Below are 16,046 nucleotides of genomic sequence, written 5' to 3' on the forward strand. Positions count from 1 at the left end.
CACAAAACTCACTTGAATATTTATTTAAGCACTTGAATCTTTCTTACAACTGTGTTCAAATATTTAGTACAATTTTTCAAAGTGAAGTCAAACGGTCGGGCTGGAGCGGCCCACAGGTGCTTCACCTGTGCTCCGTGCACACAGGTGAGCAGCACAGGTGACAGGAGCCGACCAGGCGTTATTCACATTACTGGAGCCGCCGCTGGTTGGGCTGGACGACCGTCCCACATCTCCTGGATGCAGAACGGGTCCACGGAACGGGTCGGAGCCTGGTGGCGCTGACCAGCATCTCCAGACGGGTCCACTAGAGTTCTGAAGAACGGCGCTCCACTCAGCCAGGTGTCCTGCTTTGACCTCTAAATTAGGGACGTGTCCATCCGTGGTGGGCTGTTGTCATGGCAACACTCATAAGCCTCTGATATACAGCATATATCGTATATATTTACAGACTCTCTGTACATTTGATCAGACACGTGATCCACCTCCTTCCACACCATTAACGTCCCAGAATGCAACTGGAACACCGTCAGTACTGGCGCTGCGAGCTTCCAGCACATGTTAACGTGGCACAGGTGAACGCCGCACACCTGTGACCAGTAAACATCTAGAGGCGCTTTAATAGAATCGGATGTTTGGATCTGATGGAGACACAAAGCTGAAGATTTAGTGATAGCAGCACGTTAGCTTATGCTACCATTGAGTTAGCCTCCCCTCCAAACCTAGTGTTAGCTAAAGCTTAGCGTTGTAGCCGAGGACGTGATGTGAGACACTAGCAACGGCCGCTTCTAAGGTCGTTCCTTTGATAAAAGCAGGTGCTCCACAACTAACAATCTGAACCGGATTGTTCAGTATTTACAAAATTTAACTCAGCATTTACGAATGATTTTTTTCTCATTAATGACCAAGTTTAGTAAATGTTACTTTAATTTTGGTCTTTAAGGTTCCCCAACGTTTAATCTGGGCCTCAGAAACGCTAGTAGTGTTGTTAAAGAGCAGGTTAATGTTAGCACCTGGTCAGCCTAGCATGCAGGGGCAGCCATCCCATAAGGAACAGGAGTGAGGTGAGCTTCCGCCACCACGGGAATATTCCAGACAAGCCTGTGCAGCTAACTCACGTTAGCATCGCGTTACATTAGTGTCACCGTAAATGTTGCAGTTTGGCCCATAATCTGTCAATGTTCTAACATTAAAAAAGACAATACATGATCGCAGATGGGTTCAGACATGGACAGAGTTGGGCTGTTGTGTTTAAACATCTATAAAAAGGTCAAAGGTCAGTAAAAGCTGATGAATTCAGCAGTAAAAGGTGACAGTTTAGCCACGACGGAGGAGAAGCTCCTCACAGCAGCTCACCCCCCGATTCTCCAACTATAAATACATTTTTACAGACGGTAAAATAAATAGTTTGGGGATTGTGAGTCTCCATCGACTCTGCCGCCGCTCCTCAGTGAACATCGAGTTACAGTAAACGTTGAGCAGAACTCCAGAAGCAGAAAGTGTGCGTGTGAAGAAGCCTTCAGCCTCCATCAGATCCAGACAGACTCAACACATCCCCCCCTTCACATACTGACAGAAGGTCCGGGGGTGCTGCTCGCCAGGGTGATGGGATGTCTGGGCGGAGCCAAGTCCAACAGAGCGCTGACAGTGGCGGCCACCTGGGGGAGCCCTCGCTCCTCCAGGATGTGCAGGGGGAGACACAAGTGACTCTGATGGTGACGCACAAAACACAAAAGAAGGAAAACAATGGAAACGTCAATGAGGGAGGCAACACAATGGAGGACCAAGGGTAGCCATGGCAACACAATGGAGGACCAAGCGTAGCCGTGGCAACACAATGGAGGACCAAGCGTAGCCATGGCAACACAATGAGAGGACCAAGCGTAGCCATGGCAACACAATGGAGACCAAGCGTAGCCGTGGCAACACAATGGAGGACCAAGGGTAACCGTGGCAACACAATGGAGGACCAAGGGTAGCCGTGGCAACACAATGGAGGACCAAGGTTGCCGTGGCAACATAATGGAGGACCAAGGGTAGCCGTGGCAAACAATGGAGGACCAAGGGTAGCCATGGCAACACAATGGAGGACCAAGCGTAGCCATGGCAACACAATGGAGGACCAAGGGTAGCCGTGGCACACAAATGGAGGACCAAGGGTAGCCGTTGGCAACACAATGGAGGACCAAGGGTAGCCATGGCAACACAATGGAGGACCAAGGGTAGCCGTGGCAACACAATGGAGGACCAAGGGTTGCCGTGGCAACACAATGGAGGACCAAGCGTAGCCGTGGCAACACAATGGAGGACCAAGCGTAGTCATGGCAACACAATGGAGGACCAAGGGTAGCCGTGGCAACACAATGGAGGACCAAGCGTAGTCATGGCAACAGCAAATGAGATGGCAACTTAAAGCAAAGGCTGACAGAAATCATGAGGGGAGACGGGAGCAGGACCAGAGGCAGGAGCAGGTTCTGACTGGACCGGCGGCCCTTCCTGACCGGGCCCACGTGGTTCAGACAAACAGCCACAGACGGTTCCACTTTCTTTTATTGGTGTTCAGAGGGAACGCAGAGTCCAGTCCGATCCGTCTCTGGCAGGAACCCCCACCAGGACGTTGGGTCAAGGAGAACACCCCCCCCCCCCCCGCCACTCTCCACACCCACACACATACACATACACACACACACACACACACACACACACACACACACACACACACACACACACACACACACACACACACACCCTCAGAGCTTCAGTCCAACCCTCAACGGTCGGTGACTGTCAGTTGTCTGACTGTCAGTTGTCCACCCAAGGCAGCTTCAGGGCCACGCGCACCATCGTCCACGCACGAGCACGTCTGTTAAGGGCGCCGCGGTCAGAACCACCACAGAACCACCACAGAACCACCACGGGGGGTCCGGTCCCACTCAGAGTCTCTGAGGTGAAGCTGCTCGGGTCAGAACCACCCTAACCCAAACAGCAGCAGGTTCTGGAAGCTTCCAGCACTGTGAGCACAGACGCTTCACACGTCAGCATCTTCCACAGGCGCCGCGCTCACACACCTGGCGCCAGGTGCACGTAGATGGCGCACAGCACGGACATGACGGACAGGTAGAAGAGGGCGAAGCCTGCCAGCTGCACCTGAGGGCAGCCCAGAGTGGGCGGGGACGCGGACAGCAACGTGGCCACCGTGCTATAAAGCCTGTGTCCACGTCCGTCCAGCACGTCCCTGGCTGAACACAGACAGTCCTGGGGGGCGGGGCCAGAGACACAGGAGACACAGGTGAAATGAAGGAAGGAAGACAGGTTAATGGGAAGTGGAGAAGAGAGAGAGACAAGGGTGTTAGTAGAAGGAAACCAGCTCGGACGCGTCACATTTAGGCTGAAACGTGTCCAGGAACTGTGCACGTGGCCTCGGACCGGCCCCAAGCTCCTGGGCGGGGCTTAAGGCTGGCGCGGGGCCGAGCAGCGGTGCTGCCGTCGCCCCCGGCCGCCATCGCCACGTGCACCAACACCTGCCGCTTCTGTCCTGGGTTCTAGCCCTGGCGTGCTCACGTGCTTAATATCGATCACGCCTCAATGACATCAGCCCAAACGGTGGCACAAATATTAAATGGCGACCAAGACGTGTCACCTCCCCACGTGACCATGGAGGGGGGGGCACCCCGTCATGCTTCTGCCCCACCTGCAGCTCCCACCCAGACGTGTCTCATGTGTGAACTACCTGTGGAACTCCGATCCTGCGGCACGCCTCCAGGAAGTTCTCCACGTTCCGTCGACATTTGGCCATGGTGAGTTTGGGCTGCAGCAACGGAGACGTGTCATCAACGGGACGAGCCAGGACAGGAAGTCAAGAGGGGACGAGCAGACTCACCACAGCAGGGGACGGCACGTGGATGCTGGGGACCGAGCGCGGTCGCACGTGGTTGGCAAGGTGGCACAGCACCACGCCGTCCGTCAGGGCGGCGCCCAGGTCAGTGGGCAGGGACACCTTGAGACGCGCTTCAATGTTCTGGACACACAGACAGACTCTTAGAGAGACGATGAGGAGCTACAGCAGCTACAGCAACAGTAGCAGCAGCTACAGCAGCAGCTACTACAGCAGCTACAACAGCAGCAGCTACAGCAGCAGCAGCAGCGCAGCAGCAGCTACAGCAGCAGTAGCAGCAGCAGCAGCTACAGCAGCAGCTACAGCAGCAGCAGCAGTAGCAGCAGCTACAGCAGCAGCAGCAGCTACAGCAGCAGCTACAGCAGCAGCACAGCAGCAGCTACAGCAGCTACAGCAGCAGCTACAGCAGCTACAGCAGCAGCTACAATAGCAGCTACAGCAGCAGCAGCAGCAGCAACAGTAGCAGCTACAGCAGCAGCAGCAGCACAGTAGCAACAGCAGCAGCTACAGCAGCAGCAGCTACAGCAGCTACAGCAGCTACAGCAGCTACAACAGCAGCAGCAGCTACAGCAGCACAGCAGCAGCAGCAGCTACAGCTGCAGCAGCTACAGCAGCAGCAGCAGCTACAGCAGCAGCAGCAGCTACAGCAGCAGCAGCTACAGCAGCAGCAGCTACAGCAGCAGCAGCAGTAGCAGCAGCTACAGCAGCAGCAGCAGCTACAGCAGCAGCAGCAGCAGCAGCTACAGCAGCTACAGCAGCAGCAGCAGCAGCTACAGCAGCAGCAGCAGCTACAGCAGCAGCAGCAGCTACAGCAGCAGCAGCAGCAGCAGCAGCAGCAGCAGTAGCAGCAGCTACAGCAGCAGCAGCAGCTACAGCAGCAGCTACAGCAGCAGCTACAGCAGCAGCAGCAGCTACAGCAGCAGCAGCAGCAGCGCAGCAGCAGCTACACAGCAGCAGCAGCTACACAGCAGCAGCAGCTACAGCAGCAGCTACAATAGCAGCTACAGCAGCAGCAGCAGCTACAGCAGCAACAGCAGCTACAGCAGCAACAGCAGCAGCTACAGCAGCAGCGCAGCAGCAGCTACAGCAGCAGCACAGCAGCTACAGCAGCAGCAGCAGCAGCTACAGCAGCAGCAGCTACAGCTACAGCAGCAGCAACAGCAGCTACAGCAGCAGCAGCAGCAGCTACAGCAGCAGCAGCAGCTACAGCAGCAGCAGCAGCAGCTACAGCAGCAGCAGCAGCAGCAGCAGCAGCAGCAGCAGCAGCTACAGCAGCAGCAGCAGCAGCAGCAGCAGCAGCAGCAGCTACAGCAGCAGCAGCAGCTACAGCAGCTACAGCAGCAGCAGCAGAGCAGCAGCAGCAGCACAGCAGCAGCAGCAACAGCAGCTACAGCAGCTACAGCACAGCAGCAGCTACAGCAGCAGCTACAGCAGCAGCTACAGCAGCAGCTACAGCAGCTACAGCAGCAGCTACAGCAGCAGCTACAGCAGCAGCAGCAGCTACAGCAGCAGCAGCAGCTACAGCAGCAGCAGCAGCTACAGCAGCAGCTACAGCAGCAGCTACAGCAGCAGCAGCAGCTACAGCAGCAGCAGCAGCTACAGCAGCAGCAGCAGCTACAGCAGCAGCTACAGCAGCTGCAGCAGCTACAGCAGCAGCAGCAGCTACAGCAGCAGCAGCAGCTACAGCAGCAGCTACAGCAGCAGCAGCTACTACAGCAGCAGCACAGCAGCAGCAGCTACAGCAGCAGCTACAGCAGCAGCTACAGCAGCAGCAGCAGCAGCTACAGCAGCAGCAGCAGCTACAGCAGCAGCAGCAGCTACAGCAGCAGCTACAGCAGCAGCAGCAGCTACAGCAGCAGCAGCAGCTACAGCAGCAGCAGCAGCTACAGTAGCAGCAGCAGCAGCTACAGCAGCAGCAGCAGCAGCAGCTACAGTAGCAGCAGCTACTACAGCAGCAGCAGCAGCAGCAGCAGCTACAGCAGCAGCTACAGCAGCAGCAGCAGCTACAGCAGCAGCAGCAGCTACAGCAGCAGCAGCTACAGCAGCAGCAGCAGCAGCAGCAGCTACAGCAGCAGCAGCTACTACAGCAGCAGCAGCTACAGTAGCAGCAGCTACTACAGCAGCAGCTACAGCAGCAGCAGGGTTCCTGGGTGAGGCTCACCTTTCGAAGCTGCTCCACCAGTTCTGCATCTTCTTCAACGAGGGGGGGGGCAGCAGAATTGTCCACCTGGCTGTGAGGAGCAGCATCACCTGAAGGGGGGGCACCATGATCAGGTTCCAGCAGTGAGCTACTTCCTGTCTGAAGAGGGAGGACTCACCTTTCCTCTTCTCTTCTTTCTGGGTGAGACGAAACAGGAAACTCTCTGGTCTCAAACTGGCTGGGCGACAGGAGGCCACACCCCCTGAAAAGGTGTGAGAAGGTGACTATTGGCTGGATGAACAAGCCAAGAGTGGGATCAGCAGGTCAACTCTTACCTGTGGGAGAGAGAGCAGCTCTGTCTTCACCCTGCAGAGACACCACACATTTACCAACTGAACCCTGTCCGAGGGCCCCGGACCCCCCCGGTCCCCTCTGAATGAGGCCCCAGCTCATCACAGGGCAAAATGGGACCCTTTGGGGGTTTGGGTCCTTGCCCAAGGGTACCTCCGTTTCCTGGCCCCTCCCCCTACTACCAGAACACTTCCTTGTTATGTCAGCACCAGACAGGTGGAGAGACGTGGGGGGGACACAGGTGGAGAGACGGGGGGGGGACACAGGTGGAGAGACGGGGGGGGCACAGGTGGAGAGACGGGGGGGGGGCACAGGTGGAGAGACGGGGGGAGACAGAGGTGGAGACACAGAGGTGGAGAGACGGGGGGGGGCACAGGTGGAGAGACGGGGGGGGCACAGGTGGAGAGACGGGGGGGGGACACAGGTGGAGACAGAGGTGGAGAGACAGGGGGGGGACAGAGGTGGAGAGACAGGGGGGGGACAGAGGTGGAGACACAGGGGGAGACAGAGGTGGAGAGACGGGGGGAGACGGAGGCAGCTGCTCCAGCTGCTCTTTGATGAGCTCTGGCTGGTCCTCCAGGTTCTAAACTAAATGATGGGAGTCGTGGTGCTGCTGAACACTCACCATGAAGAGGGCGGAATCGTCTGTGTGGGTGGAGCGCCTGGAGGGGTAGACGTTCTGAACACACACACACACACACACACACACACACACAGAGTGAGGTGAAAGAGGGCGGGGCAGCACTAACGAGGGCGGGGCAGCACTAACGGGGGCGGGGCAGCACTAACGGGGGTGGGGCAGCACTAACGGGGGCGGGGCAGCACTAACGGGGGTGGGGCAGCACTAACGAGGGCGGGGCAGCACTAACGGGGGCGGGGCAGCACTGAACGTCCGCTACCACCCAAAGTGACATTAGATGAGGTGAGAAGATGAGACTCGGGATAAATCAGGTCAGAAAGGAACAGATGGGCGGCTGCAGGACAGCGTCCACTTCCTGTGTCTCACCTCACTCTCCGTCAGTGATGCTGTTGGACTCGGAGCCGCTTTCTGTCAGAGACGTGAACACACCTGAGTCAGATGGAGCTCCACACATTCAACTGAAGCAGTGTTGCAGCTGGTGTGGGTGGACCTGGTACCTTGGTGTCTCTCTGCAGGTATCGAGTCTTCTGTCTCTCCTCATCATACCTGAGGGCGGCCAGGTGAGCCTCCCTCCTCATCTTCTCCAAGCCCCCTGAGGAGGGGGATCTCTGAGGACACACAAACAGCTGGAAACATCAAGGAGAGCCGCTCGGGTTCCACGCACTCACTCAGTCAGCTGGATGTTACCTGGTTCGGGGAACTGGGAGCCACGCCGTCAACCACACTCCTACAGGACAGAGAAAGGTATTACTGGGCCTGCTGTTACTATGACAACCAGTGCATCTGGTAAGCTGTAAAGCCACCTGTTGGGGTTCCTCCTGGGGTCCTCGGTGCGGCCGGAGCTGCTCTTCCCTGGAGACCCCTGGAGGCAGGACAGAGGCTGTTCACTGTCAATCACTGTGACGCCAACGTGTCTAACGAGGGGGTGGAGCTAATCACTGCATTTAGTGGCTGACACACCTGGGCAGGTGCTCGGTCCATTACAGCCCGCCCGCCCACACACACACACACACACACACACACACACACCAGCCTCAGGGGCGGAGCCGGTACCTCTCTGGTGATGCGTCTCTCGATGTACGCCATGAACTGGGAGCTGAGGCTCGTACCGTCGCCGCCTCCCCGTGCACGACTCCTCCCTTCCTCCTCTTCCTCCTCCACACAGCTGTCAATGAAGTCGATCTGCTCCAACTCCACATCTGCCCAGAGACCAAGAGATGAAAGCAGAGCCAGCCAGAGTTGGTCACATGGTACGCCACCACATCCAGCTCAGTCAGAACTGCTAGCTTCCATCATATACTGTATGAGGGTTAAAACTCGTGCATGTGATCGACTCACGCGTGCCGTTAGCCAGCAGAGCTGCTCCTCCTCTGGGCCGTTGATCACGGCTGATCTCCGCCACCCTCAGCGACAGCTCCGACAGCTCTTCTGAGGGCTGTTGACACACAGAACACCCGTCCGGTCACGTGTGAGCCGGTACGACTGAAGTTAGCGCGTGGATGCGGCTTTGATCAGCACTTGGATGTAGTTTATATAGCTGCTGCCTTCATGGGTCATCGGGCTCCCTACATCATCACGACACCGTCACTCCCCGACATTCTGAGCCGTCGGGTCAATGTTAAATAGTTTATGTTAAATAGTTTGAGTGAGTCTTAAACTGCTGACAACATGGAGCGTCCCGGTGGTGCAGCTAGCTGGAGGTTAGCCAGCGCTGAGAGTCCAGTTCATAATTAGGCCACTGAGAGCGTCCCGGCTCTGATGGAGCCAGAAATAACTGCACAGTGGACCAAGTCTCTTCTTCTCCGCCTACGCTGAGCTGGATCTCCTCATCTGGTCAGTCCGCTCTCATATCTGCTGAGAAAGTTGAGCCATATCTACACAATCATGACGTCCTTCAGAGACGCACGCCCATGACGGATTCTGTAGCTACACGCGTGATTTCAGGAAACAACTCCCTGTTGTTGCAGGTTTATCGCCATCACTGACCAGCTGTTCACTTCCTGGTCACCTGACCTGGGACGAATGGTGCAAAAACCCTTTGACTGTGCCAAAAAGAGCGCGTGGATTTTCTGAGTGAATGTGTGTCTGACCTCGTTTCCAGACCATCTCTTGTCTCCACTGTCAACGCTGTTGAATCCAGAATCCAGTGTTCCATAGAGACGCCCAGGACACAGTTCATCACCACTAAGACACACACACACACACACACACACACACACACACACTCAGCAGGGCAGCCGGAGCCTCAGCTCATTAACGTCACAATAAATAAGTTTGTTCCTACCAAGTGCTGAAGTTTAAAGGTCTTTTGTCGTAGTCTGAGAGCTCAGGCGTCGTTTTACTGGCTTCAAGGTTCAGGTATTTAAAAATGTGGATCTTCCCTTTAATACAAATCTACACACACACACACACACACATTAAGCTTCCGCTCAGCCAGGCGTGAGCACTGATCACGTCACAGCGCGTCACCTGTGCAGGTGGAGACTGCAGAGGGTTGTTGTCCAGGACGATGCTCTGCAGCTGTGTGAGCTGGCGGTAACACGCAGGGATGGACGTGACCTTATTACAGGAGAAGTCCAGACGAACCAGAGGCAGCTCTGCCAGCTCTGAGCACACAGAACCAGGTTACACACAGCAGCACCAAACATGGTTGGCAGGTGTGTGTGTGTGTGTGTGTGTGTGCACGTGCATGTGTCTGCGTACCAGCAGGGAGTTTGAGCAGGTGATTCCTCCGGACATTTAGGTCTCGCAGAGCTTCCAACTGACCCACCTGAGGTGGCAGTGACTGGATCTCATTACAGCTGACGTCCTGCGCACAGACGAGCGTTAACGTGTGACACCTGAGCAACGACCGCCGCTCTCTCACCCTCACCAGTTCAGTCAGGTGCCTCAACTGCCCCAGCTCTTCTGGGAGGGAAACAAGCTTGTTGTTGCAGGCAATTAAACCCTTCAGAGGGAGACTGCAGATGATGGCAGGAAGAGCCGACAGCTGGTTCCGACTGGAGACACACAGGTTACTTATGCATCACAGGTCCATCGCCTGGAGCATTACCATGCAGGTAAATTATTATTGGGCTGTACGTGTGTGTGAGTGTGTGTGTGTTACCTCAGGTTCAGGTAGGTGAGCGCCTGCAGGTTGACCAGACTGTCTGGCAGAGACCTCAGACAGTTCTGATAGAGGTTCAGACTCTCCAGAGACACAAAGAGACAAACCTCCAGAGGAAGCTCCGACAGACGGTTACGAGACAGGTCTGAGGATGGATGCACGCGCACACGCACACGCACACACACACACACCACACACACACACACACACACACACACACACAAAATAAATGAAAATTAAACTCTGGAAACACACCCGTGACCGTGTGGAATCAAAAACCAAAACTACAACAGCAGCCACCCTTCAGCCCCCCAGGAGTGAAAGCGAAGGGCCTCGTGTGCGTGTGAGATCGGCAGGAAACAAGTTACCATGGCGACGAGCACATCTTGAAGGCCTGATGCGCATCCCCTCACAGCTATTCTGCTAAAGATAGCCAGCATTTCAGAAGGTTCTGATGGTGCAGCAGCAGGACAGATGTGCTGGGGGAGCGGCTCAGGGTCCAAACGCTTCCGACGCACGGTGGCATTCGCTCGAAACGTCCGACCCGCATGTGAGCAGCGCGACACCGATAAAACCAACGCAATCGTGGTCCGGACCGTGTGGCTGCCTGTGGCCCGGTCGTCCACCGTGAGCCGGAGCCCAGCGACCATCACGCGACCCGCCAGGACTCAGCAGGCGTCCTCTGGCCGGTCCAGCCTTCGAACTATATAAAGGAACAGTTAAATGTTCCATCAAGAGAGTTTAAGTCTAATTAATGTCAAATATATCAGCGCTGCTTCCAGAACTGAGACGTCACAATTAACCATGAAGAGAACTGGTCCAAGTGGGCCAGAACCGCATGAACCGTTCAAGCAATGACCTCGTGGCACCTTCGACCCTGAACAGGTACAGGTGAGTAGAACCTCTCAGCAACTCAGACTGAAGAGTCCAGGTTTTTCATTCCTTCAGGAGCTTTAAAAGCTGAAGACCCTTATCGATGCTGCTGTGATGGAGGAGGTGATTAAAGAAAGTTTATCTTTATTTGTAATAAACATGTACATTAAATCACATCCCCTATATTTGGGTTTATCATAGAATATCACATGTTCTACGTTCCAGCTTCTCATTTAGAAGCCGAACACTAAGCATGATTTTAAGTCAAGTCGAAACTTAAGACTAAATCCTAAATGTTGAAAAACGGGATTATGTGCGCTCAAACTTGCTCCGTGAGATTAATTCTGGCTGTTAGCATGCTAACTGCTAACAGCCTGAAACCACAAGTTCCACCGCACTTCAGGGTCTCCGGCAGCCGAGCGGCGTCTCCGGGCTCCGCTGCGGCTCACTGCTTCGGCTCCATGAGGGCAAAAAGTCGCCGATGACGAGCGGAAGACGGATCCAACACTTGGAATATTGGGAATGTTAGGATGCGTCTACTGGAGGCAGCTACCTCGCTTTAGCTGACGTCATTTCGGTTCCTGTTGCCGAGGGCATGATGTTCAAACTTTGTTTTAATTCATCCGCCCTAAATTCTCCTCGAAAGCCTAAAACACATCGTTGAGCGTGATGCCATTTAGGAGAACGATCTGCGGTCCTGGGGAGAACTTCTGCGGAGCCAGATGGCGGAATCGGGACAGGGAACCATTTTCGGGGGGGCACCAGTTGCCATCCTGACGCCGTTTCGATCCCACTCTTCCCAGACAAAGTGCGAATTTTATCACGCCACCTCTGCGAAATCGATTACAAATAGCCCGGAGACAGTTTGGCCAGAACAACGGAACTCCCGCGGGTTTGGCGGGTCCAGGTTCTCTGCCAGGAAACTTACCGGCCCTGGTGGTGTCCGTCAGGTCGTGGTTGGCGGCGCTCCGGGGAAACTCCTTCAGCTTCCTGCCGCTGAGGTTCAGGCACCCGGTGGCCGTGGCTTCATCTAACGCCCGGTCCAGAGAACGATTCCAGGGGGCCGGACACGCGGATCCCAGACCATTATTACTCCCCACTAAAACATTGCCAGTCCTGGCGCCGCTGCTTCCGCCTCCGACCGCGAAGTGAAGTCCAGTGTTCTCCGCAGACCCCAGCAACACTGAGGCCGCCATTACGCGCTCCGGCTAGCTAGCTAATGCTAACGGCAGCGCTCCCACCCAAAGCGGGACGGCGCATGCGCAGAGCGGCCCGAGGGGGCGTGGCCTCGCCCTCAAAACGGTACATTTCGGTACATTAGAGCATCTTATCGATGAATGTGTCGATGGATGTCAGGTTAATACTGGAATCGGAAATTTATTTCGGTTTAACTTTGCAACTATCGGGATTCTGTAACTTTGTGACCATACGGTCAATTTAACTAAGAGTTAAAGTAAAAAGGAATATTCAGTTCAAAACACAAGTCGAGGCAAAGTTCACACAGGTGCCATTAAACTGCACAGGTGAATCAAAATCAGCTTTATTGGCCGTAAGGAATTTTTAAATATCATTCTACCAAAAACTAATTTCCATGTTCTCATGTTGTCAAGACAATCCGTTGGGTTAAAATACTTAGTAATCAGGCACATCTGTGTTATAAACTCTTTATAGCAGAAGTGTGAATTCACCTTTGGGTTTTATAAAGGAAATGAAGCCTCATGCCGATGTCCAAGCAGCACGTTGTTAGAGGCTCCGGTCAGAAGGGCTGTGGGAGCTCGGCTCTCCGGACCCTCTTCGGTTCTCGGACCCTTTCTGGACCCTCTCCAGACCCTCTTTGGACCTCACATCCTCTCCAGACCCTCTCTAGTCCTCACATCCTCTCCAGACCCTCTCCAGACCCTCTCCGGTCCTCACATCCTCTCCAGACCCTCTCTGGTCCTCACATCCTCTCCAGACCCTCTCCAGACCCTCTCTGGTCCTCACATCCTCTCCAGACCCTCTCCAGTCCTCACATCCTCTCCAGACCCTCTCCAGACCCTCTCCGGTCCTCACATCCTCTCCAGACCCTCTCCAGACCCTCTCCGGTCCTTGCATCCTCTCCTAAAATGACAGCAGCAAACCAGGAGGGAGCCAGTGGAACCAGTGTTCTTACCGATTCAGCTACTTTAACAACACAGGAGGGATGATGGCATGAGTGTAAACCAGAGTTAGTTATCTCTAGTTATCTCTAGTTATCCCTAGTTATCCAAGAAACCTGGTCGGAGCCTAGTTTGCACCTGTGAGAGCGAGGAAATAAAGGAGGTTTGATAAGGAGACGTGTTCCAGAGGGTATTCAGAGAATGATCAGGCACAACAGTGTAAGTTTAATCAATCCTGATAAGAAAATGGAGGGAAGTAGAAGATAAAGGGACGACCCAGTTCTTTCTGATGGGGGCAGAAACGATGGTTAACACCCCGAAGAGGGTTTGACTAACTTATTACTAACCCTAACAACAACAACAACCACAACATGGTGTGATGGTCGCTGGGATTCACACCTCTGAAAAGATGCAGCTCATTTATTTGCCTTTAAGCAAATGTCCCAAACTGATATTTTTCTTACAGGGTCTCTGAAAACATGGAAAATAAAAACACAGGATTAAAATGCGGGCATGTGCCACTTTGGCGCATGCACGCACACGCACACGACATGTTGCCGTTTTGGATCCACCCACAGACGGCGGATCTGTTCCCTCAGTGGATCGATGACAAACACGGTGAAACGTCTTGTTGCCCTTCTGCCGGAAGAGGGCCTCCCTGACCTGGTGCGGGAGAGCTCCTGGAGCGGCGGTGACGCGCGCTCGGCCCTCCCACGGGTCGGGAGGAGGAGACTGGGGGCTTTGTGGGGGGGTTCTGCCCTCATCCGGCGCTTCTGCCTCGACCCGCGGCAGCGTCGCATCATGCCGAGCCCACAGAAGCGGCTGGTCTTCTCTGTCTCCGGACTCTTGAGCTTCCTGTGCGCGCTGACCGCCGCCGTGGCCACCGGCCTGCCGTCCTGGCTCAGCGGGACCGTGCTGTGCCGGACCGGAGCCGAGCTGGTCAACGCCACCGGGGCGGAGCTGGACAAGTTCCTGGGCGAGCTGAGCTACGGGCTTTTCCACGGCGTCAGGGTGAAGCAGTGCGGCCTCGGAGGGAGAGCGTCCCGCTTCTCATGTGAGTTCTGCGCGTGCACACCTGACACACAGGTAGACGTGCAGAGTGACGTCAGCACACGCCGCGATATTCGAGAAGGCGCAACAGCCATTCATTATTGAAGGTTCCGAGGGTCACACCTGAGGACCCTGTGGAGTGGATCCAGTTTCCAGGTGCTGCTCACCTGCACCAGACCAGCTGAAGAGGAAAACCCAGTAAAGCCCAACTGGTAAAGGCTGCTGGAAACTGGTCGGTTCCGTTTGTGTTCCCAGTTCATGAGAGAAGTGGGAGCCAGTAATGAGTTTTCTGCCTGACCGGACACAACCAGCACCGGAACAAAGGCGCTCTGATTACATTTGACACACACACGCACACACACACACACACACACACACACACGCGTGAGCGAGCATCCATAAGTGTGTGTCTGTCTGAATGTGTGCATCCATGTGTGTAACGGACCTGGACGGTTCCACTGTCGTGGTCCATCACTGAACTGGTGCGAGTGGGCCGTTGGTGCTGGTTTGGCTGGTGAATGAGCAGACTCTTGTCTCCAGTCTTCTCAGAGCTGCTGACTGTCATGCCCGCCGGCCTCCATGTCACTGTCATCTTCTTCTGTGGTGTCGTCATCCTTCTCTCCTCAGCGGCCACCGGCTTCTTCTTCTTCAATGCCTTCGGGAGACCGTACGAGATGCTGCAAGGCCCCGTGGGACTTTACCTGTGGACCTCCATCAGTGGTGAGATGGGTGCAAACCAGGGGGCAATTGTGTGTTGTGGACCCCCAAACGTCTCCATAAAGGGACCTTCTGGACCGATGGAGACGGGAAGATAGAGCAGACATCCAGATACATACTGAAGTCAGTAGGAGTCCGTATTATTTAGACCCTAAAACGGAGCCAGAGAGGGTTCTGCAGGTTGGGTGGAGTCAGTTAGGGTGGAGATGAGGCAGCTGTGGTCCAGACAGAACATGGACATGATCTTTAAGGTGGCCCCTCACTGGAAGGCTCAGGACCATGTCCTCATGTTCAGGGGGAGGGGTCTCACAGGTGCCTACACAGGTGAAACCCTGGTGTGTTGCTTGTGCAGGTCTGTGCAGCTGTCTGGTCCTGGTTCTGTTCGCGGCCGAGGTGAAGCTCCACCATCTGTCCGACCGCATCGCCAACTTCAGCGAAGTCACCTTCACCTTTGAGGCTTACAGGGAGCAGTATGATCGCTGCTTCTGGCTCTTCTTCCTCATCTTCCTCATCCACGGACTCAACCTGGCGCTGATCCGGCTCACGGGGGTCCAGTTCCACTTCCACAAGCCTAAAGAGCTGGATCCCAGTGGGGGGGCGGCAGATCTCATGTACTGAGGAGATCCTGAAACACTTCGTCACTTCCGGCCTGAATTTTGTGTAAAAGTCGAGTTTTTCCAGAGTTGAGGAAGATTCTGGCTGTTTAAAGACTATTTCCTGTTTCTGATGTTTAAATAAAGAAAATAAAAAACCCTGTAAACGTCAGCTGATCGCACGCGCCCTCCAGCAATCCCATAATATCAACACTCTGAAGCTGCGCTCCACGCACATTGGCGCACGCACATTGGCGGTGCTGGTACTGATGATGTTCCCATTAGACGAGCAGGAACCAGTGGGGCGGCCCAGTCCTCATCACGGGTCAGGCTGAGAACTGATCGGACCGGAGTTCTCCAACGGTCGGACACGGAACCCAAAGTCCCGATAAGTTGATCAGACCGGCATGAACGCGCGAGCGTCGTGCGCGACGTGTTAAAGTGACTCGATTGTTCTCGGTGCACAACTGCGCTCACGGAGCAGAGACTCGACTTCGGTCTCGAAAGAATCGGTTTTCTGCGTCTCGCACTCGGAAACGCTCCTCT

The 16,046-nt window shown here is 55.0% G+C and overlaps 2 protein-coding genes and 2 long non-coding RNA genes across 9 annotated transcripts; 2 read left to right on the forward strand and 2 right to left on the reverse strand.

Moving 5' to 3' along the window:
* Nucleotides 1–7: 7 nt before the first annotated feature.
* lrch3 (leucine-rich repeats and calponin homology (CH) domain containing 3) lies at nt 8–12,238 on the reverse strand. Of its 5 annotated transcripts, none has more exons than XM_057050479.1 (20): nt 11,931–12,237; nt 10,130–10,274; nt 9,896–10,022; nt 9,727–9,832; nt 9,493–9,629; nt 9,308–9,417; nt 9,114–9,207; nt 8,362–8,458; nt 8,077–8,222; nt 7,827–7,885; nt 7,711–7,750; nt 7,521–7,649; nt 7,390–7,431; nt 7,009–7,062; nt 6,368–6,398; nt 6,211–6,294; nt 6,054–6,142; nt 3,878–4,015; nt 3,728–3,805; nt 8–1,706 (listed from the first exon to the last, which is right to left on the reverse strand). In XM_057050479.1, the coding sequence occupies exons 1-20, from the start codon at nt 12,196–12,198 to the stop codon at nt 1,560–1,562; spliced, it is 2,121 nt and encodes a 706-aa protein (XP_056906459.1). In that variant the 5' UTR covers nt 12,199–12,237; the 3' UTR covers nt 8–1,559. The 5 variants fall into 5 exon arrangements, with proteins under 5 accessions (XP_056906459.1, XP_056906461.1, XP_056906460.1 ...); XM_057050481.1 differs by having other exon boundaries at nt 7,521–7,631; nt 11,931–12,236; XM_057050477.1 differs by lacking the exon at nt 8–1,706 and adding an exon at nt 2,690–3,252 and having other exon boundaries at nt 11,931–12,238.
* Nucleotides 6,380–7,010, forward strand: LOC130535460 (uncharacterized). Its single transcript, XR_008953118.1, has 3 exons — nt 6,380–6,599; nt 6,698–6,759; nt 6,882–7,010. It is a non-coding gene; the product is annotated as an uncharacterized LOC130535460 (long non-coding RNA).
* Nucleotides 12,239–12,486: 248 nt separating the features above from the next.
* Nucleotides 12,487–13,388, reverse strand: LOC130535461 (uncharacterized). Its single transcript, XR_008953119.1, has 2 exons — nt 13,257–13,388; nt 12,487–12,974 (listed from the first exon to the last, which is right to left on the reverse strand). It is a non-coding gene; the product is annotated as an uncharacterized LOC130535461 (long non-coding RNA).
* Nucleotides 13,389–13,512: 124 nt separating this feature from the next.
* On the forward strand, nt 13,513–15,661 carry clrn1 (clarin 1). Of its 2 annotated transcripts, none has more exons than XM_057050489.1 (3): nt 13,513–14,194; nt 14,731–14,910; nt 15,260–15,661. In XM_057050489.1, the coding sequence occupies exons 1-3, from the start codon at nt 13,654–13,656 to the stop codon at nt 15,523–15,525; spliced, it is 987 nt and encodes a 328-aa protein (XP_056906469.1). In that variant the 5' UTR covers nt 13,513–13,653; the 3' UTR covers nt 15,526–15,661. The 2 variants fall into 2 exon arrangements, with proteins under 2 accessions (XP_056906469.1, XP_056906470.1); XM_057050490.1 differs by having other exon boundaries at nt 14,818–14,910.
* The last annotated feature ends 385 nt before the right edge of the window (nt 15,662–16,046 follow it).

The sequence above is a fragment of the Takifugu flavidus genome, chromosome 12 (assembly GCF_003711565.1).
Source record: "Takifugu flavidus isolate HTHZ2018 chromosome 12, ASM371156v2, whole genome shotgun sequence".
In the NCBI taxonomy this organism is placed as follows: domain Eukaryota; kingdom Metazoa; phylum Chordata; class Actinopteri; order Tetraodontiformes; family Tetraodontidae; genus Takifugu; species Takifugu flavidus.

Coding starts and splice junctions, on each gene's coding strand:
- lrch3 (XM_057050477.1), bottom strand. CDS start 12,198: ATGGCGGCCTCAGTGTTGCTGGGGTCTGCGGAGAACACTGGACTTCAC. Junction 8,223..8,361: donor TCTGCTGGCTAACGGCACGC/GTGAGTCGATCA, acceptor GTCTCTGGGCAG/ATGTGGAGTTGGAGCAGATC. Junction 3,253..3,727: donor GCAGGATCGGAGTTCCACAG/GTAGTTCACACA, acceptor CCCGCCCCCCAG/GACTGTCTGTGTTCAGCCAG.
- clrn1 (XM_057050489.1), top strand. CDS start 13,654: ATGTGCCACTTTGGCGCATGCACGCACACGCACACGACATGTTGCCGT. Junction 14,195..14,730: donor GAGAGCGTCCCGCTTCTCAT/GTGAGTTCTGCG, acceptor TCTTGTCTCCAG/TCTTCTCAGAGCTGCTGACT. Junction 14,911..15,259: donor CCTGTGGACCTCCATCAGTG/GTGAGATGGGTG, acceptor TTGCTTGTGCAG/GTCTGTGCAGCTGTCTGGTC.